Source organism: Urocitellus parryii, chromosome 3 (assembly GCF_045843805.1).
Source record: "Urocitellus parryii isolate mUroPar1 chromosome 3, mUroPar1.hap1, whole genome shotgun sequence".
Classification (NCBI taxonomy): domain Eukaryota; kingdom Metazoa; phylum Chordata; class Mammalia; order Rodentia; family Sciuridae; genus Urocitellus; species Urocitellus parryii.
In genome coordinates this window covers 121,363,984-121,387,250 of record NC_135533.1, presented here as the reverse complement: position 1 = coordinate 121,387,250, position 23,267 = coordinate 121,363,984, and the positions used below count along the sequence as shown (strand labels likewise).

General features: G+C 38.4%; 2 protein-coding genes across 2 annotated transcripts in view; both read right to left on the bottom strand.

Moving 5' to 3' along the window:
- Positions 1–23,267, bottom strand: part of LOC113197387 (uncharacterized) — a 519,021-nt gene that overhangs the window by 77,007 nt on the left and 418,747 nt on the right. The window lies entirely within an intron of this gene.
- LOC113197397 (ADP-ribosylation factor-like protein 5A) lies at positions 3,119–4,817 on the bottom strand. The gene is made up of 4 exons (XM_026409696.2): positions 4,717–4,817; positions 4,134–4,137; positions 3,637–3,873; positions 3,119–3,265 (listed from the first exon to the last, which is right to left on the bottom strand). The coding sequence occupies exons 1-4, from the start codon at positions 4,815–4,817 to the stop codon at positions 3,119–3,121; spliced, it is 489 nt and encodes a 162-aa protein (XP_026265481.2).

The following is a 23,267-nucleotide window of genomic DNA, read 5'->3' as shown; positions in this document are numbered from 1 at the left end:
GGCACCTATTTTCCTTCTGGATTTGTTATATATAATTCCAACACCTGCTATCTTTTAAGGTCTGTGTCAATAAATCAATTGAAATCCAAATTAACTTACCTCTAAACGTAACCTGCATTTTTTCTCTTATTATTTTAAAGTTCTATTGTTATTCTGTATATTAGGCATTTAAATTAAGTTGTGTCTTGGAGCCATTACAGTGGTGCATGTTTGTAATTCCAGCAGCGCAGGATGCTGGGAAAGGAGGATTGCGAATTCAAAGCCAGCCTCAGCAACTTAATGAGGACATTACCGAATTAGGAAGACACTGTCTCAAAAGAAAAAAAATAATCAACCAATTTAAAAGCTTGGGGAGGGCTGGGTCATTGTTCAGTTGTTAGAGTGCTTGCCTAGCATGTGTTGAGGCTCTGGGTTCAATTCTCAGCACCACATATAAATAAATAAGTTTAATCAACAACTAAAAAAATTTTTTAAAAAAAGCTTGGTGATGTGACTCAGTGGTAAAGCCCCTCTGGGTTCAATGCCTCATTAAAAAAATGTGTCTTTGAGGGCTGGGGTCATGGCTAAGAGGTAAAAAGCTCTCCAAGCATGCATGAGGCACTGGGTTTGATCCTTAGCACCATATGAAAATAGATTGAAGATATTGTGTCCACCCATAAATAAAAAATAAATATTTAAAACAAAATATGTCTTTGAGAGGATCTTGTCCATTATGGAGCTTTATACCTTTGTTTCCAGTATTTGGAAGGAGGTTGAATGGAATTTTCAATATATGACAAATAATTTCAAAAGTATGGATACATATAAAACTTCGTAACTTAGGAATTACTTTTAAAAACAAACTATTAAATGTTATATTTAATATTTTTTACAAATATCAAATGTTATATGTACATTTTTAAACATCATAACATAAATATAAAACACAAAATATCCAAAGTTAACACTGATGTATCCCAACTGACTTGGAATTAGATGATTTATATATATATTTATATATATATATAATATATTTTAATGTATATTATATATTAGTTATATAACTATTATATTTATAAGAATTTATAATTATAACATTTATAAATAATTATATATTATATTTATATACATATTAATTATATAAAATATATATTAATTATATAAATAAATTAATTATCTGTATATATTTAGTTGTCAATGGACCTTTTTTATTATTACTTATAGGTGGTTCTGAGAATCAAACCCAGTGCTTTATACATGCTAGGCAAGTTCTCGAACAGTGAGCTACAAGCCCAGCCTCATATTTTACATTTTATAGAAGAAAGTTTTAACGTTTTGACAATACTTGTAGTATATATTATTATTCTTACCAAAATATTCATGAAATTTAAAACATTGATATTAAAATTAATCATTAATTTTCTTGAATATTCTAAAACATTCCAGTTTGGATGACTATTTAAATTTTCAGGGCATAAAAGTTACACAAATAGAGTACACAAGAGTATGTAGTTAATATAGAATAATTCTGTTTACATTTAAAAATACCTTGTATTTTCAAACTTTGGAAAAAAAAAACCTAAGCAAACCAAAAGTACTTTGGGTCAAATTATGTCTCAGTACAAAGAGTATATCAAATTTCAATAAATTATAAACCAAGAGCACAGAAAATATTGCATTATTAATTGTTAAAAAATGCATTTACATGGTGAAAGAAGACATAAGAAAACTTGCAGAAACAAAAAGACTCAAACGTATTTCAACTTGTAAAATAAGAAATATAAAATATAAAATATGCAAATTAAAAAGTTGAAAATATTGCTTGGAAAATTTTAATACCTTAGTTGAACTCTCAATTTCATTTTAACTACTTGACATATACAATTTAATACTTAAAAAGACGGCAGCTAAATTATTTAATAATATTTATAGAATGCTACCTCTCAGGGTAGACATGTTTCACACAATAGTTTTAATTAAAATATCACTTGATAGCTTTAGTTACAATTTTTTATGGACTGATAAATGGATTAACAATGTATTCATTAATTTAGACCAATATAAGTAATAATCTGATAAAGGCTCACTGTGCAATTCTGCCCTGCGAAAGCCAAGAATTTGTAGATAGTACGTTCACTTAGATTACATCTTTCCATGTGTGTTTTTCATCAACAAAATGGGCATATAATGTCAAGCTTTTTCTTGGTGTTTTTTTGTTTTTGTTTTTGTTTTTTTGAGAGCAGCTCAATGATTTAATCTGAGGTGGGGGTGATTAGTAGAATACAGATAGCATAAAGAAAATTATAAAATGGCATTTAACACCAATGCCAGAGCTGAGCACCAGGGCACAAGCCTGTAATTCCACAGGCTAGGGAGCCTGAGACAGGAGAATCTCGAGTTCAAAGCCAGCCTCAGCAACAGTGAGGCACTAAACAATTCAGTGTGACCCTGCTTCTAAATAAAATAAAAAATAGGGCTGGGATGTGGCTCACTGGTCAAGGGCCCCTGAGTTCAATCCCTGATACCAAAATAAAAACAAAAGCAACCCACCAATGCCAGTACTTATTGCATTAGGGTAATTACTAATTTTTGTCTTGTTTACTGTTCTTTAGAACATAAAGCCATTAACTTAAACTTAAGGTATTTACATCATACATATACAATTAAGCAAAATACATTGTTTCATAAATAACATGATGTTTTGAATATTGGAACCAGTATCTGTGCTGATTTGTATTTTGACTTAGTGGAACAAGAGAGAACAATATTCAGTCAAAGGAGGTTATACTGATACAAAGCTCTTAAATTTCAAAATCTCTTCCTCTCTGTTTGTACTTACCACAGGCTACACATTGTCTTGGGAGGATTCATTGTGAAAAATGTTGATTACAGCTTTATAAAGTAATTTGGAAGGAACCAATGAGAAAACACATTGTAGGGTAAGACTTCATCTTGTTTTCAATTATGTGGTCTTGATTTTTCTTATATAAAAAAATAAACCATTTTATTACAAATATATCTAAACCATGAATTTTTGCAGCTTTCAGGTAAAGTCCAGTACTTTGTTTATACAAAGTCTATGAGAACAGTTCAATAAATGTCATCTGATCCTAAATTGTGACATCTTACATTCAAGTCCTTAGCATAATCCCTTACCAGTAAGAGCACAGCATGGCTGGATAGGCCACTGATGATCTTTAAAAGAAGTCAGCTTCAAAAACTGGCATATTTCTGCTAAAGTCATACATTCCTGTCTATTAGCAAAAATCAGTAATCCAGTTTTTTTCTAATTGATTTTTTAAATAAATAAATAAATGACAGCAAATTTCATTACATTTCTTATTACATGTATACAGCACAATTTTTCATATCTCTGGTTGTATATAAAGTATGTTGACATCAATTCGTGTCTTCATACATGTACTTTGGATGATGATTTCTATCACATTCCACTATCCTTACTAATCCCCTGCCCCATCCCTTTCCCTCCCACCCCTCTGGCCTATCTAGAATTTATCAGTTCTTCCCATGCTAAGCGAAGTTAGCCAATCCCCCTCACACACACACACACACAAAATGCCAAATATTTTCTCTGATATAAGGAGACTGACTCATAGTGGGGTGGGGAGGGGAAGCATTGGAGCATGGGAGTAATACAGTTTTTCTTAGGTCCTCATGCACTAATAGTTTGTAGTGTTCTTCTTTAGTTACAGAAATCTCTGTACTGTCCAAAACTACTATTACAAAGTTCTTGTTAATATAAGTATTCCAGGAAGAATAAAGAGATTCTTGGCCACCAATATTCCACATTAGGAAATGTACATCATTAATCACTATTTCTTTTACTTTACTTCCTATTGTAAAGGATATATGTACAATTTTATTCATAGAAAACTATTAAAGGTGGGATATCACTATTGAAGTATGCTTTCCCCCTTCATGTGAATGTAAATACTTCCTTTACACTATTTTCATTATTTTTAAAAGTCTGCTTTATTTTTTTAAATTTTTTTCAGTTTGTCTACCAGATACTTCTCCAGGAAATAGATGAAATTAGCAATTAAAAATCAAGAAGTCACTGACTACCACACTGAAAAGATGGTATTTGAGCAAATTTTGAATGTTAAATTTAAAAAAAAATGGCAAACACTTACTTGAGTTCTACCAATTCTTGTTTCATTTTCTACTCTTTTTGAGTTAAAATGTGTCAAATATTGTTAAATCACACTTATGGCTTCTGTGGTCTTCTTCTTTTTCAATGTGACCAAGTGACTATTATAATTCTTATGCAGTGTGACCATTATAAAGCTAACCTTTTCCTTTAACCATATTTTGACACCACAGCCAAAAAGAGAAGAAATGAAATGGAAGCTCAGACAATAGAGAATGAGGATTGAAAACTGTCACTAGTCTTCCATATTTATTATATAATCTAAAAATATTTATCTGAAGGAAATTGATTAGATATTTGCCCTCCACATCTTTATTCACACATAAAAAAATAATTTCCCTTGACATGGAGCAAACCTAAAGAAATTATAAAACTATTGAAAAACTAACATCATTTTTTCAGCAACAGCATATTTTCTATGATGTCCTCAAATATTTCAAGAATCTATGGTTTACATTAATATTGTGAGAGTTAAGTACCTTTTTAAATGTACTATGATTTTCTTCTTGAAAATTTTTAAGTAGAACCTATAATTTTGAACTCAAAAAAGAAAGAAAGAAAATTATTAAAGATGGCAGTTTTCCCCCACATTGCCCAGTCCTACAGTGATAATTTTGTTACCCTGATTAGTGAACAGCCTCCATATCCTGGTGAAGAGAATTCCCATTCTTGTGCAGTGGACCCCCTCCAGCTACCTGGGCCATATGGCTTGGCCTCCCCTGGCTCAGACTAAAAAATAGAGAGAAGCATCTGAGCATCTACTTCTTCTGCTGTTGCCATTCTCACACTGGTCACTGGTCCTCTTCCAGGGAACCAAGGGCAGGCTAACACCCAGGGCACTCTCCTCTGAGCAAGGCCCCATCACTGCTGCCACCTGCTCCTGGACATTGCCACCACTTTGTCTGCCATGAGTTTCATGGGCCCTGGTCCTCCCCTAGCTCCTCATAGGTGACTGAAATCTGGATTTTTCCTTGTTCCTAAGGTTTGGGAAATTTTCTGAGCATTTCATTGGAAAGATTGTGCACTCCTTTAGTTTGTATTTTGGAAACACCAATGATTCTTAGATTTAGTCTCTTAATGTTATCCCAGATTTCTTCAATATTCTGGTTAGGGTTACTTAACATCTTTTCTTTATTTTTGACTCTATGTTCAATAGTATATACTTTGTCTTCAAAGCCTGACATTCTGCCTTCAAAAATGATTTACTGAGTCTTTCATTTTCAGGATTTCCATTTGGTTCTTTTTAAGAATCTCTCTTTTTATTGAAATGATCGTTTACTTCCTGTATTTTATCTCTAGTTCATTTCTTAAATCTTTTAGTTCACTGAACATTTTAACTATGAACTTTCTAAATTCTTTCTCCATCATTTCCTCAACTGTGATGTCAATGGGATCAGTTGTTGATCAGTGTTGTGGGCTATTTGGAGATTGCTTGTTCCTTTACTTTTTCACTTATAAGTCTATCCATCTGCTGGGATGATTATTGCTTTTACTTTTATAAAAGGGACTATTTAATGAGCTGCTTGCTCTTAAGAGAACCATTTCGGGTGAATATCCAGCTGTTTATACTTACTACACTCAATGTGTGTCCTCTTCTTTTCTCAGCATCAGCACCACTTGAGAGAGTGGTATAAACACTGAACCCTGTTTGTACAATCATTTCAGAACAAGCCATATATTAATCAACCTTAGGAGAAATAAAAACTAGTTGAAACCATTCTTCACAGTTCCTCTAACCCCAGGTATAAAATTATAGTAATAATCTGGAAATTGTTGATAAATTAATTAAAAGATTGCAAAGATAATAAGATACATTAATTAAAGGTTGCAAAATTACTATTACATTACATAGTGAAGAAGAGGGAAGAAGAGATAAATTTCAGTGAGAAAAGGGAAAAAGATAGAAAAATATCAAAGGAAAAAAAAACATGCTGGTTACCTTTCTCCTAGACAAAAAGATGCTGATCTTACCCACTGTTCTCTGAAGATCAGACCCTAGGATAACTACTCAGAAGTATTCTTTATAAAAAGGTATCTACCTTTCTTCAGATGGTAATACACATTTATATGACCTCTGTTTCAGAATACTGTTATACAAATTACTATCATGAATATTTCTTATAAGAGCCTGTTGCACTGGAACAAAGAGCCCCTGGGTGATGCAGGTGTCTTCGCACCTGCATGAGCTTCAACCTCCTGGTGATTCTAATGACCTCAAGGCCCTCTTGACTACAGAGTCCATCTAAGAAATCACAATCTGGGTAGCATTTGTCAACAGAAGCTAGGGGACCACACCATGAAGAAGCATCCTAGGGGCTGAGGGTGAGTCTGAAGAGCTGTTCCTCCTCTCTCTATCACCTGTGGGTAAGTGCTGCTTTGCACACCAAAATCTCCAGCAGCAGCCTGAAGCTAAGGATAATTTGCATAATGGGCAGCAATCTCTTAGATTGGAATAAGAGAGGACTTGGAGAAGCCAGCCCAGACTAGGTCTCAGGATGCAGACTCAGGGGAACCTCCACCATAGTCTGCACCCCTCTCCTTCTTGGGCTTCTCTCTTACTGCACAAGTTCTTCCTCAAGGAACCCACCCATGGAGCCCAGGGCAATGGGACCTACCTGGAGCTGGATCTCAGCCCAGCCTGACCCTGCCTGTGGAGGAGGGGGCAAGATGCTCAGGGTTTCAGCTCAACACTTGCTGTGAGTCTGAGGGACTGTAGCTGCCAGGAGTGAGGAGGTGTTGCTCACATGCTCAATGACACCACCCTCCAGTCAGCCCATGGGACACTGGACTGACCCTAATGGGAGGGGGCTCCCTGAAAGCCCAGAGCATTCTTGAAGTGAGTCTGGACTAGGCAGGCAGGAAATTCATTGGAAGACTTCCTCAATGTTAATCCCACCTCTCCTTTTCTCTCTGTGGAGTTGCCTTGGCTTCCTCTGATCTGACTCAGCCATCCTCAGTGTCTGGCCATCAGTAAGACAGCTAGTAACACTGCTCTAAAGGCAAATTTGGGCATAAGTATGGATATTAGTACCAGCAAAATCCAGGCAGGCTCCTTTCCTTGTCAATTATGATGATAGCAAATGGCATACACTAACCTTGGTCTGATTTCAGGTTCCAACATGGGAAACTCAGCCACCCTGACCACCAGCAGGACCCAGACCACAGATGAGACTACTTCTGTGCCATAGCACATGGCAGTGGGAACAGCTGGCAGTGACTCATGGTGATACAAAAGGACATGTGGGTCAGGAAACACCTGCCCAGCGTTATTTGGTTTACCATCCACTGAGGCACAGGCATGACCTTGGCTCATGATTTACTCAGCTGGTTTCCCACTACACCCAAGCTACAGAAGAAGAGTGAAGATACACACTGGAAATTGGGCTATCCCAAAGGACTTGTTAAAGCCAGGTGAGGTGGTGCATGCCTATAACCCCAGTGACCCAGGAGGCTGAGGTAGGAGGATTGCAAGTTTAAAGCTAGCCTCAGTAACTCAGGGAGGCCCTAAGCAACTTATAAAGACCCTATTTCTAAATGAAATATAAAATAAGGGATGCATGTGTTGCTCAGGGGTGAAGCAGCCCTGGATTCAAACTGTGGTACAAAAAGAAAAAGGAAAAAAAAAAAAGAAATTTTTTTGGATTTTAAATTGAAAGTCATATCATTTCCATCCATAACCCTGTAGCAAATAGTACACAGTTTTCTGGATGGACAGTGTCTCTAGAGAACTTGGTTTCTACATTATACACCCTCACTCTCTTCCTTCCATTTGCACAGAGTATTTCAGGAAAAGGACCTCCTTTGACAGGTTGGCCTTGGCAGAGAAGACAAAAGATTGTGAGCCCTGTAGGATGGCATGGACAGCATGACACATGCTGACCTGACCAAAGCAGTTCTCAGTGTCTGAGAAAAAATTGTCCAATAGCTCATGCAATTAAGAAGTGTGCCCATGGGAGTTAGGTGAGAGCAAGGACCACCATATTCCTACACCCAAGAAGAAATGCTCGCATTTCTCCTAAATGTGATCAAAACTTAACTTCGTGTAGCACAAAAGTAAGTACATGTTTGTCCTTGTGGAGATAAATTCTGGAACAGGAATGTACTCATTTCATGGTGTACTCCCCTAGGAGGAGGGAAAAATGACACCAAATAATGCAAAGACAAGTCCATGAAAGAGATCAAGAAACCAGAATGTGTGAATGATCTTGGGAGTCAGACCTAATCAATGGCTAGTCTTTCAATGCTATTAAAGGTATTTTTAAAAGTTGGTTCCAATTAGTTTTACATTACAGGAGAATATATTTTGACACTTTGTACACAAATGGAGCACAACTTCTCATTCCTCTGGATGTACCTGTGCACAGACACACCAGTAACATAATCATTCATGTTTACAAGGTAATAATGTCTGTCTTATTCCACCATCCTTCCCATCCCCACATCCCCTCCACTCTCCTCTGCCCAATCCAAAGTTACTTCATTCTTTCCTCTACCCTCCAATCTTAATAGATCAGCATCTGCTTATCAGAGAAAACATTTGGCCTTTGTTTTTCTATTCAACATAGTTCTTGAAATACTGCCCAGAGCAATTAGACCAGATGAAAGAAATTAAAGGGTGATGTATATGAAAAGAAGAATTTAATTAAGCACTATTTGCTGATGATGTGACTCTATACCTAGAAGACCCAGAAAGCTCCACAGAAAACTTCTAGAACCAGTAAATGGATTCAGCAAAGTAGCAGGATATAAAATCAACACCCATAAATCAAAGGCATTTCTGTATATTCTGTATATTCCTCATTTCTCTGAGAAGGAAATGAGGAATACTACCCCATTTACAATTCTAAAAAAACACTTGGGAATCAAAGAAAGAAGTGAAAGATCTATACAATGGAAACTACAGTACCCCCCCCCCCAAAAAAAATAAAAGAAGATCTTAGAAGATAGAAAGATCTACCTTGATCTTGGACAGAAATAATTAATCTTATCAAAAAGGATTGGCCTATTTTGCTTGGCATGATATTCTTCAGCTCCACCCATTTACAGGCAAATACCATAATTTCATTCTTATTTAACACGGAGTAATATTGCATTGTGTATATATGTTACATTTTCTTTATCCATTCATCTGTTGAAAGGCACCTAGGTTGATTCCATAGTTTAGCTGTTGTGAATTGACTACTATAAACATTGATGTAGCTGCAGCACTGAAGTATGCTGATTTTAAGTCCTTTGGGTATAAACCAAGGAGTGAGAAAGCTGGATGAAATGATAGCTCCATTACAAGTTTTCTGAGGAATCTCCATACTGCTTTCCATAATGGCTGCACTAATGAACTCAAAAACGTAACACAGAAACAAAACTAAACAAACAAACAAACAAAATCACATAACCTATTCAATAAATGGCTAAAGAACTGGACACCTCACTGAAGAAGAAATACAATTGATCAAAAATATATGTAAACAATTGAACATCTCTAGCAATTAAAGAAATGCAAATCAAAACTATTCTAAGATTTCATCTCACACCAGTCATAATGGCAAATATGGAGAATATAAGCAACAATAAATGTTGGAAAGGATATGGGGGGGGGAAAGATATGATGACCATTTTTTAATAACAAGACAAGTTGCCTGGGTAAAAATTGTGAGCTCAGTGCAGCCAACTGTTTCTCTGGACAACTGTTTTTCTAGAATGTCCTGAAGTAAAGATTTACTTAAGTAGTATTTACTCCTGCATCCTCCTGAACCCAAGTGTTCTGGGTTGGATATTGAAGCTGACACAGGTGGCCTCTGTCCTCAACAACAACATACACACACTGTGGGATGACAGAGATCATGAGACAGGGAGGAGGACGTGAAGTTTTCACAGGGAAACCGACACATAACCATGAGCAAGGCTGAGAGGGGCTGAGTCAGCCATCCCAGTTCTGCAGGTTTATCCACCTTCAGATGGAAATGACATTGTGAGGGAGCCCCCAAGGAACTGCTGGTGTTGGGTACAGACTGGAAGAATGGCTCCCCCAACCAGATCAATGGCTGCCTGAGCTGGAGTGTGATTCTCCCTGCAGGAGCTCCTTGTCTGAAGCATGTTCAGGCTTCTCTCACCCTCTGCAGGGCCTCTTTTCTCCCACCACACTCATTCCTTTCCACACCTCGTTGATCTCCACTCCATGGCTTCCTGTCCCAAGCCCTCCCCTCTGCACACTCAGGCCTCTCCCTCTGCTCCTTGCCAGACCCTGCAGAGGAGACTAGGCCCAGAGATATGACCAGAAGATTCTCTAACCCTCCTTCAGGCCAGCCATGGGGGCACCATAGCAAACAGCCCCAGAGGTTGTCAGCCTCCTCCACAGTCAGGTAGTTAACAGGGGACTGGCATGAGCCCCCTGGTGGCCATATCCTATGCCCTAGACCAACATATCAGGACTTCCAAGTGGGCCGCAGAACCACCCAGCCTCAGAGGAAAACCTCTAAGTGCTTGGTGGATGCCACTTGCTTTAAGTACCTGACTTTACCTGCTCAAATATACTACATAGCTAAAGATTCTTTGTCACCAAATTGATGATGTCTGGCTCCATCTTCATCTTTCATTGGAAATAAACAATTTACTGTACAAATGAAAACTTAGATCATAATCTAAACATTGAGAAATGAATATCATTCATTCAATCACTGAAATGCTTGTAAAGAGCTTTATGTTCCTCAATGACTAACCAATATGAAACACAGGCAGTATTAAAAGAGAAAAATCTAAAATGTGTGGATAACTTGTTTATTATTCTTTATGCAATGAGTGGTTCATCCCAATGATTGCCATGACCACAACATATTATGCACTCTTCAGGATCAGTGTGGCCCTAGAATAGCTGCTGGATGGCTACCCTGAAACCATGTATAATAGCACCTACCTCAGTTCAGGTCATTGGCCTCAGAACTTCATCCTTTATTGGAGCATGACAGGGACAGCTCTGGGGCATTTCTATAATGATCTGAATGTCTCTTTTGCCCCTGTCTGCGTAGGAAACCAACAGAGGCCTTAAAACCAGGTTTAGCACAATCTTCAAAACCCCAAGTCTGGCCGTGACCCTGAGTTCTGCTCTGGGCATGTTTCAGGGTGCAAAACATAAAGAATAAGCTCCATAGAATCATCATCCTTCAGCCTGTGGGATCTTTTAAGTCTCTGATGCCACAGTAGAGCTTTCACCTACCTATTTAGCAGAGAGAGGTGCAGGCAACACTGCAGAGAGAAACAGCAGGAGCCAGGCCAAGCCTGAAGAACAGAGCAGCCTCCTCACTTCCCAGAGATTCTCCAGCTCTAACCTGGGCACAGTCCTTGGAAACTATCACTCACAGCATGAGCAGGCCACCTGGAGACCTCCAGACCATGGTTAGGGGCAGCAATAAGCTGTGTGGAACACCAGACCCATTTCCTGGCTTGGCTCAAACATTACCCTTCCCATCCTAGTCATGCTGTGCCACCAAGAGCCCAGAACCAGAATTCAGGACACCTGGGTCAACTGAAGCTCTGTGGGCATCAGTGTTACCAAATGTGAAGTGCTAACATATGCTGATCTCACAAAACTTGTTTTTCAGACATACATGACATAAAGCCAGGATGGAGTCTTACTATTTAAAATATAGATTTTCTGTGGTATCCGGAAGAGGGCCTCAGGTCTTGGAATTTCCTGTCCTTCTTCTGTAGGAATCCAAGGAAATGGGCTCAGCCAGAGGTGTGTTGTCAATGGTGAAAAGGTGTTTCTGGATCTGACCAAGTAGAAGATCCAGGTTTTATCAAAAGGGCATTTGCAGCTAATGTGGGAATTTATGACCATGATTATGAAGTGTGGTATAAAATAAAAATTGTAGCTATGTAAGTGATGGTAATGATGGTGATGATGATGACCAGGACAGAAGGAACACTACTAAGCTTTCCGGCCAGACACCTCCTGTGCTTCCACTGACCCCATGGCTGCTCTTGTTGTTGTTAAGTAGGCAGGTGCCATTTGTGGCTGTAAATACACAGGTGCCTGACTCCACAGACAGGATCACATTTACTTTTGTCTAGTCTTGTTTTTTATTGTTTTGCTAAGTAGTTCTTTGGTCATGTGCACCTGAATTAAATTCCCAGTACCCCCTCCAAAAGTTTCATTTCATTAAAAATGGTATTTTCTCATTGTAGATCCCCAAATTTGGGGATTGTCACATGAGGCTTGACATGAACACAAGATTCCTTCCCCATCTTACTTCTCTATCTATGGCAGAGACTTTTGGATCCCAGAGCCAAAACCTCTGCGTGCATCAATGTCAGAGCCACCTACTACTGAAAGTCCTGCATAAGTTCCCTTGTTCCTGATACTTGGGTAATTCCACCTCTCCAGGGTGGATATGCTATTTCCAGAACCTGCTTGACCATGGTTTTCTTTTTTCTTTTACATTTGAATATACTTTAGAATAAAGTATCCTTTTGTGGCATATATGTCAGAATGCTGAAACAATGACACCCTAATCATATCTGATAATATGGGGCTGGAATATTATGACTTATGTGCTTTTGCCTGAGTGCATGTGTCTCATCAAATCTCCCTACTTAACTGGCCACTCCAAGTAAATAAAAATTATATGGTCAAATTTTCATGACATGGTAGATTACTTGGATATTTTCTTGGGTATACGTATGCTCCAATCCCACATAGAATATTTGATGACAGGGAAGGGAGATGAAGGTGAAGGGACCAATCATGTATGTGTTCATGAGATTAATGAAGCTAAAGGGATAAATTAGATGTGTAGACATGGCTGAGATCCAATAAATCATTATTTACAATTGAAGGCAGCAGGATTAGGGGATGACCCTAAATTGTACTATTGCCATGTTATTGCAGGATCTCTTTTTGAGTTCTTTTCTTGATGCAGTGGGGTCTGGGATATAGTATTGTTTCACATCTGGAAACAAGGGGAGAGATCCATGTTGCATTGAGACACTGCCCTAGCCATTCATGATGATTTTTTTTTAGAGGGAAAAGTTTCCAGTCTTTTCAGTTCTATGGATGCAAACTGTAGCTTTCTGCAGGAAGCAACCCATGATCCCCCCCCCCCCCCCCATCTTGTTCACTCTGTAGAAGATGCTGCTGAATTTGACCTCATCTCAAGCATGTTCATGGAAAGTGTGAAAGTCCTTCAGCACCTGCCCAGGAGTCAGCCTGACCTCAAAGTCTCTACATGTTCCTGACTTTACATTAAGTAGAGGCTTCTGCAATCCATTCCTGCTGCTGAAACAAAAATAACTTCACTGGTTATTGATAAACAATTGAAATACATTTCTAAAAAGAAGTTTGGAAGGCTGGGAAGTCCATAATAAAGGTAATAGCTTATTCAGTTCCTGGCGAGGGCTTCTGTTTCTGCATCATCACACTCAGGAAGAGTTGGAACCAAACCAGGGCCAAATTAGTATTCCAGGCCCCTTGATTTGGCATTCATCACAACCATGTGAGAGATTCCCTCAAAGCATTATTGGTTCCATAAAGGTGAGCCTCTTCATACTGTTACATTGAGAATTAAATTGCATCATAGTTTTGGAGGAGGCACAAATACTTAAGATATGGCAATGGATCTGAGACCAGTCAGGCCTGCCTCAGCTCAGCAGGTCCATATCTGTGATGGGCAGGATGCTCAGGAGACTGTTCCAGAATGGGGATTGTGAGATTGAAATCCATACACTGTGCTCCTTGGCCGGGGTAAACCTGAGGGGCTACAGAAACCAGAAGAAAAGGGCAAGATTTTTCCTTTATTCAAAGGCTACTTCCACTCACCAGGCTCATGAAACACTAGTGCTGAGATTGATGTGAGCGGCACCCTAATGGCACAGAGTGTCAGTGGATCACATTCAGGACTTGGGGAGGGGATTCTTGCAACTGAGTTTTTTAATTGTAATACCCACAATTTCATTTCTCTCTTTGAAGTGTTTGTGGCCTCCTACAAGGTGACTGGGCTATCCTTAGTATTAGTGGCTCATAACCTCTGGGAGTAAAAACATTGGAAGCTCTTATATGAACTGGTACAGCAGAAGCCAGGCCAGGTCCTGAAATCATCATCTACAGAGACAGTAACAGGTCCTTAGGGAACTCTGACGGACTTTATGGCTCCAACTCAGGGAATGATACAATTCTAACTATCAAGTTGGTACATGATTTGGACAAGGCTATTACTGTAAGGAGTGAAGGTCACAGTGGCAAAGGCAGAAGGGTAATTGAGAGAGAACCCTGCTCCCAACATGGCTCCCATTTTGCTTCCCACTGTGGTCACACTGTTGGGAAAGAACTGGCCAGAATGTATGAAGGTTTTCATGCCTTTTTTACACTTCAGAAAGTGTATGTTTGGTTCCTGGACCTCTCCAGGCTCAGCTGATTCAATTAAGATGGCCAAGATGTTTAGAATGATTCAAACTGACAGTTCCTTAAGATTATAAAAATTATGTGTCAAGCATCACAAAATGTATGAGAACTACATAGAGTAATCATCAGATACTGTCATTTTAGTGTCTGAGAAAAGAAACGTCAGCTTAAGATACTATAAGTTTTGGAGCCTGCACTTGAATGTGTTCCTGCAGAATTTACAAACAGGAACTTCCAAGGATTTGGCCACATCTATGGAATAATAATAAAAGGTCATTAAATGAGTCTTAGTTACTAACCCTTTTTCTGATAAAAACAATTAGGCCATGTGAAAACTGCAAACTCAGTGGAGCCAGCTTGTGTGGACAGATGGTTTCCAGAAATGCCCTGAAGCAAAGAGTAACCTAGTTACCATTTTTGCCTTATCCTCCTAGACACTACTGTCCTGGTCCAATAGTGAAACTGACACAGGTAGCCTCAGTCCTCATTACAAGCCACATTCACTGAGGATGACAGTAATCATGAGAGAGAGAGGACATTGTGATATTCCCAGGGTAGGTGATATTCTACACACACACACACACACACACACACACACACACATACACACACACAAACACACACACATCACCATGTTACAAGGATGAGAGACACACACACACACACACACACACAAACACACACACATCACCATGTTACAAGGATGAGAGGTGCTGGGTGATCTGCCCCAATATTGCAAAATATATGCCCACAGGATATAAATGACCAAGTCAGGATGCCCCACAGTGCTTTGGGGTAGAGGGTTCAAAAGATGGAAATGCGCTTCCTAGAACTTTGGTACCATGGACTGGGCCACGGATGAAAACCTGTGCCTTCCTGATCCAGCGTCTCACCAGCAACATCCTCAGGTCCCTCACTCCCTCTGCAGAGCCTACTTCTCTCCCACCATCCTCACTGTTTCCTCAACTCTATGGTCTTCCCTCCCTCTCTCCTTGCTTCAAGGCCTCCCTTCCTTATATCCAGGTATGTGTCTGCTGGGCTTCTCTTTCTGCCTGGAGTACACATCCACATTTAGGACACTCTGCAGAGTGAAATAGACTATCACTTGCCCAAGCACACTGATTCTTTCTTGTCTCTGAGCTCAGTCTAGAATCATACTGCTGAGGTGAACACCTGAGAATGAGGCCTTGAAGTCTCCTCAGACTCAGCTACCCCTAGTAGAGGTGACCTTGAGACTCATGTCACTCACCAGCTCATGAGGCTGGGAATTGGCAATAATGCAGAGAGAACCATCAGGATCCAGGCCAGCCCTGCTCAGCATAACACAGCACAGCAGAGCAGACCCATACTGCTGACAGCTCTAACCTGAGCACAATCCCCACTGTCATCAAAAACCGAAGACTGAATTGGACTCTCAGTGACAGTCCTGGCATAACAGGATGCAGTGGTGAGCTGAGTGGAATATAAGCCCTGGGCCTGGCTTGACACTCAACTTTCCACCTCCCCATTCTTCCCCTAAAGGAACTAGGACCTGAATTCATGGTACAATGCCATCTTCTCTCCATGACATTAAAGATCTCTTCTCTTGGGCAACTTAGTGTCAACATTACCTGATATGAAACATTAGGACATACATTTTTCAAATATAAATGATAAAAACAATGAAAATGTATTATTTATTGTGGAAATAGTGAGGGGCCCAATCTTTGAATCTCTTGTCCTGCCTCAGAGAAAATTCAAGGAAAGGGGATCCATGTGCATTGTGATTTCCCCATCATTGGTTCAAGCCTCTTTGGTTCTTAACAAGGAGGAGATGCCCAGTTTTATCAAAGAACAGCTGAGGCTGGCTTAAAAATCCTTTACCATGAACTAAGAGGTTTGTGATGAAATAAAAACATTAATAATGGAAATTGTGATTAGTGATGATGATACTTATCATGTAAGGACAATACTGAGCTTTAATACAGAAACATCCTGGGCTCTTATTGACTCTGCAGCAGCTCTCATTGCTATGGGGCAGCAAATACACAGGAACTTGGCTTAATACATAGCACCCCACATGTTTATTGTGACTTTTCTCTTTTTTTCAGAAAAGCTAAGAAGCAAGCCCTCTCCCCTTTTCCTCAGAAAACACAACATCAGGAATGGAAATTCCACCCTGGGACAGGGCCAAATAAACAGCATGCTACACTCCTGACTGCACCCCATGGATGCCATTTCTCTGTGCTGTGTTTGGTAGGGCAAAGTGTATAAAGCTTTCATAGAGTGAGGCTGGACACAATAAACACACCCTCTTCTGTAATATGGTCTTTAGAATAACCTCAAGGTGGGAGATACTGCTCCTAGGCTCCTCCACCAGAAGGGAGAGGAAGAGCTACCATCAGGAGCAGTCAGAAAGAGGCTGCAGCAGCAAAAGAGAAAAGGGCTGCAATTTCCACATTCTTATGATCCTACTCAAAATGTCAGGAACATGAAAACGGTGTGGGCCTTACCTGGAAAATTTTCTGGAGGAGCCTGCAAGTCATTACACCAAGATACCTCCAGGAGGGATCCATGTGAGTGGATGGAATGTGAGTACCTCTGTCTTTCTCCCAGGACAGCTGCCTGGATGTCCTCCCCAATCCCAGAGCATGTTCTCTTATTGTCCAGGAGTAGTGCCAGGACTAATCCCTCTATCCTGGGCACTTCCAGAGATGCCTGCACCCTTCTCCCTGCCTCTCCTCCCACTTCCAGGCAGATCTGCGCTGAGGGATATAGCTCATGTGCTTAGATGGAGACAGGGGACTCACAGGGCCTTGTCTTTGCCTTGAGTATACATTCGCATTTAGGACACTTTGCAGAGTGAAGTAGACTATCACCTGCTTCAGGTCACATTATGGTTATGAAACTCACCTCAGCTCAGTGACAGGATCCTCTTCACTGGAGAAAACCTGACTGCTGGTTCTCCACAGCTCAACCATGTTCAACCCAACCATGTCACTGAGGAACTTCACAGAGACCAAGAGGACTGAAATGTGTTCCTCAGCCAAGTATGATTTCTAGACATTTGAAGAAGATTATGTCCAACTCTGATGCATAAAAACAGGAGGAAGATAATGTCCCAGTTACCATTGCTAGCTAGTTAATTATGGGAAGAGAGAAGTCCTAGAAAGGGAACAAACTCATGTTTAAATGGGACTAGAAACAGTGAAGAATCCATAAAGCAAATGGTTGTTTCCCCCAGAAACTACTAAATATAAAACTGGAGGATAAGTCAAACACTTATCAGGACATCAGTGGTTTCGGGGAGAGCTTCTTGCAGCCTAAAGTATGGGACTGGGGCCAGGAAGGCAGGGTGAAGATGGAACATGACCAGATAGAGTAAAGAACAATTGTATAAAAATGTTCCACAATTGTGGAAAGCAGAAACCAACAAGCAAGTAAAAAATAAAGGGGTTTTGTTTCAGAGGCAAAGCGTCCCTCTCATCAATTTTTGTTATCGTTCCCCCAAAAAGTTCACCTACAGTCTCTCACTTACAGTGATACTAGAGAACCCCTCATAGAAAGAAATGGCATAATGTAGAAAAATGCATTTACATAAAATAAAGTAAAAACATCTGATATTGTGATGACATAGATAAGAAGAGATAATTCTGGAGAATTTCACCTATAAGAAAATCATTGAGGGGCTGGGGATGTGGCTCAAGCAGTAGCGTGCTTGTGTGGCATGCATGCAGCCCGGGTTCGGCCCTCAGCACCACATACAAACAAAGATGTTGTGTCTGCCAATAACTAAAAAAATAAATATTAAATTCACTGTCTTTCTGTTTCTCTCTCTCTTTAAAAAATAAGAAAATCATTGACTGAAGAAAAATTAATGAAAATATATATTAGGGTTAGACTGTCTTAAATGGATATTATGAACCAAATAGCACAAAAGTGGAGGGAATGAAGAATAGGCTATGAAGCTCTTATTTATATATAAAGTATATGATATCACTTGAAGGTAGATATTGTTCAGTTATATATATGCACTGTAAGATGTATAGCACCATTAAAATAAAATCTTTTTATTTTAATTTATTTCAAATGTTACAGATGGTTCGCTGTATTAATCAGGGTTCTCCATGGAAATAGAATTAATGGGAGACATAGCAGACATAGAATAAGGTAGATGTAGATATAGATTGATTGACTGATGACAGAAGACATGGGATAAAAATAAGTAAATAGAGATTATAGATATAGATACAAATTTTTTGTGTGTAGTATTTCCATGTTATTTGCAGGGATTAATAAAGGTAGAAAACAGAGACATTAACATATTTAGTTCAGAAGCATTTTTAGAAAATACTTACAATGCATGTTTGGTGGAATCTAAAGATGCAGAATATAATATTGAGGGTCAAATGCAGGGAGATATGAATATATACTACAGAAAGCATATCCTAAGAGATGCATCATTAGACAATTTTATCATTCAGTAAACATGATATAATGCACTTAACATAAATCTAGATGGAACAGCCTGCTATACACCAAAGATATATATGGAATTTGTGTGAATGTTTATGGCATATATATTTTAATATTATAAAATTTATACAATTTACTTACAACATATATTGAAGCCTGTTGCTTCTAGAGCCGTGAATAAATCCTCATGGGATTGGATCCTGCAGAAGAGAAGTGAAGCAATCAAGAGAGGGTAGAGTCCTTCATGGTGCAGGGAGCAATGCAACAGTCTCAAAATCTGAAGAAACTTGATATACATGAGAGGTCTGAGGCTGTTGTAAGCATAGCACAACAGATAGCTTTACAAGGAATAATTATGATTAGAAGGAATACACTGTGATTAACAGGGAGGATTATAGTATAATAAATAAACCAAAAATGTCATACTTAATTGTTATCATTATCATATATCATCTACTACACATAATTGTGTGATATTTTTCCATGATTGGCAGCACAGTGGTACTGTTTACACCATTATCACCAGAAACATAAGTAATGAGTTGTACTTAACCTTAGGACAGGATGATACAAAAAGAATTGTTCAGCTCCACTGTATCCTATGAAACCTGCACTATATATGCAGTCTCCAATAATCAAAACATCATTATAGTAGTGCAAGCCTGAATAGATGTACTAGATCATATACATAGATCATATACTAGATCATATACATATATAGACACACATAGAGACAAATATTCAATTGAATTGATTCATGTGATTGTTGTAGCTGGTGAGATCTATATCAGCTGGGCAGGCTCAGCCTGATAATTCAGTAAGAGGTAAGGTCCAAGTCTTGAGTCTGAATTCAGTCGGACAGTACTTTGAAAATCCCACTATTTGCTCTAAAGGCCTTTGACTCTGCTTGAAACTCAGGGATGTCATAGAGGACAACCTGCTTTACTCTGTGATGACTGATTAAATACTAATAACATATGAAAAACAATTTAAGCTAGCATCTGTACAGGTGTTTGACAAAACCAATGTGGGAATGTGGGCTAGCCAATCCAAAAATCAATCATCACTTAAGCTATTGAATAGATAAAAGGGACAGTTTTTAAAAAACAACTCAAAATGAATGAACAAGTGAATGAATGAATGAATGAGAAAAGTGAAAATAAAAACATTGGCCTTAAGAAGAAAATAGGAAGTGAATGATTAATCACACACCACTTCTTACCAGTGGCCCCATCTCCCGTCTTGTACAACTCAGAGGAATATTTTTAGCAACTATTTTGTAAATATACGTTTTTTTATAGCTCTAAAAGCATTTTTAAAAAGGAAGAAAACCCAATTTGGAACCACAGAATTGAATTTAATTTCTTGAATATTTTAAATTATTTCTATTCTATTCCTGTGTTTTTTAGAATAGTTTTAAGAAGAAGACCACTACTGAATCATTGCTGTAAGAATCTATGTATTCTGTAACAACCTTGGTCATGGAAGTCTAGTTTTCCTAATATTTTTAATGTGCTGTGAAAAGTGGAAAATTTGAGTATGGTGTGTGTGTGTGTGTGTGTGTGTGTGTGTGTGTGTGAGAGAGAGAGAGAGAGAGAGAGAGAGAGAGAGAGAGAGAGAGAGATTTGAATTTGTGGGACCTAAGTAACATCAGCATTCAAAGATAGTAGTACTTGATATTCTATTAAGAACAATTTGCCTCCAAATTCAAAGCTGGAAAGTCATGGGAATAACTGAAAAATAATCACAGTATAAGGCTTTTTAGATTTCAGGTACACGTGTTAAGAATTGTATACAAAGTGAAATGTCTGTGTATTGATTCTCAATACAGCCAATAAAATCACAAATACAAAAATATATATGTATATACACACATATATCTTGGAAAAAAAGACATTATTTTAAACAAATGATGCTGGGAAGTGGTTAGCTATATGTAGCAAAATGAAATTAGACTCCTGTCTCTTACCTTGCACAAAATTCAAATTGAAATAGATGAAAGACTTAGGAATTGGACCAGAAACTTTACAACTGTTAGATGAAAAGACGGTCAAGGTGCCATTATAGAGACGCTTGACACCAACTTCCTAACAGGTCCCAAAAAGCACAAGAAATAAAACCAAGAGTCAATAAATGAGATGCCATTAAACTAAAAACATTCTACAGCAAAAGAAACAATAAAGAACATGTAGAGGGAGCTGACAGAATGGAGAAAACCTTGACCAGATATTCATCTGATGGGGGATTAATATTCCAAAAATAAAAAGACCTCCAAAAACTTAACTCCAAGAAACCAATAATGAATGGGTAAAATAACTAAACAGAAATTTCTCAAATAAGAAATATAAATATTCAATAAATAAATGACAAAATGTTCAATGTCTCTATCCATCAGGAAAATGCAAAAGAAAACTGCACTAAGATTTCATCTCACTCCAGTCAGAATGCAATTATTAAGAATAAAAACAACAATAAATGCTGATGGGGTTGTGGGCAAAGGTACACTTGTACATTATTGGTGGGGCTGCAGACTAGTACAACCACTCAGGAAAGCAGCATGGAGATTCCTCCAAAGTCTAGGGATGGACCCAATACATGACCCAGCTCTCCCACTCCTTGATATTTTCCCAAAAGGTCAAATCTAGACCCAATGAGAGTCAGGGGTCTAATTTCATTTTTCTACATGATAATATGCAGTTTCCCTGCATCAGTTGTTTAAAAGATTCGCTTTTCCAAGAAACATTTTTGGACTCTATAGCAATACAGCCACCTCAGTGTTTCTACATGCACATTTCAAAATAGCTAAATTATGGATTCAACCTAGATACCCATTCAATAGACAGATGGATCAAGAATGGATCACAAAAGTGTGGTGTGGAATACAAATGAGTTCTAGTCAGGCATAAAAAAGAATGAAATTGTGGCATTTGTGGTAGAGTGGATGGAAATGGAGTAATTAACAGCATGCAAGAAACCTATGGGAAACTGTAAACAAAGCAATGGATGCATTATGTGTGCCTCACAGGAATCGAAGAAAGGGGAAGAAATGTGCTGTGAATTAATAACTAAGAAACCAAAGATTAGGAAAGATCTTAATCTTTCCTTTCAAGGGGCTCAATGAGATCCAAATAGGTCACATCAAAGATCTCCAGGGTTACAGATTTGATGTCAAAACTATTAGAATCAAGTAGAAAAACAAAGTATAGAAAGGATCAAGAGAGAAAGATCTCCTTACATTCAGATGATATCTGAATTAATATCGGATCTCTCAACAGAACCTATGCAGGCCAGAAGAAGAGATAAAATATCAAGTGATGAAAGAAAAGTCTTATTCTTTTAAAACTCTACAATTGACATTAAATTTTTTCTAAAATAAATAATAAACCATGTTGTTATGGTGTGTATCTGGCCCAAAGGTGCAAGTGATGAAAGCAATATCCCCCATGCAGCAAGGTACAGAGATGGGGTTTTGTGCAATAATTAGATCATGAGGGCTCTAATGTCATCAGTGGATTAATTCATTGATGGCTGAATGGACTACTGGCAGATGGGACTTAGTTGGGGCAAGTAAATCAATGAGGGAATGCTCTGGAAGGATTTATCATTTCTCTAGTCTCTCTCTCCCCCCTCCCTCTCTCTCTCCCACCCTGCATCCCACCCAGCTTCCCAGATTCCTTGAATGAGTTTCCTCCACCACATAAGTTCTTGCTATATTTTCGCCACATTTCTAGGTTTTTGAATGTGCATTGTTGTTTTATTCACATTTATTTACTTACTTTTAATTTGTTCTTTTTGGATACATATGAAAGTAGAGTGTATTTTGACATATATATGTAGAACATAACATTCTACAGGATCCCATTCTTGTGAATTTTTTTTTTTATATACAGATGGGGTTTGTAGTTAGTATTACAATATAATGTGGTCAATAGCACTCCCCTGACCTTCCCTTCTCCCTTGCCACCTGCTGGCTTGTTCCCATTCTTCTTATCTCCCTTTGATTTTCATGAGATTTATCCCTACCTCTGCTTTGCTTCCTCTTCTCTGGCTTCTGAATATGAGAGAAAACGTAATACCCTTAACCTTCTGATTCTGACTTATTTCACTAATCCAAATGGTCTCTAGTTCAATCCATTTTCCTGCAAATGACAAAATTTTATTTTTTTCTTTAAAACTAAATGAAAATACATTGTGTACATTTATCACATGTTCTTTCTCCATTCATCCACTGATGGATATGTAGGCTGGTTCCATAGTTTGCCAATGTGA

What these genes read in the sequence shown, in the direction of transcription:
- LOC113197397 (XM_026409696.2), bottom strand. Translation starts at nt 4,817, where the DNA reads ATGGGAATTCTCTTCACCAGGATATGGAGGCTGTTCACTAATCAGGGT. An exon ending in ATGAGGACCTAAGAAAAACT is followed by an intron (nt 3,266 to 3,636) that starts GTATTACTCCCA and finishes AAAATCAATTAG; the next exon opens with AAAAAAACTGGATTACTGAT.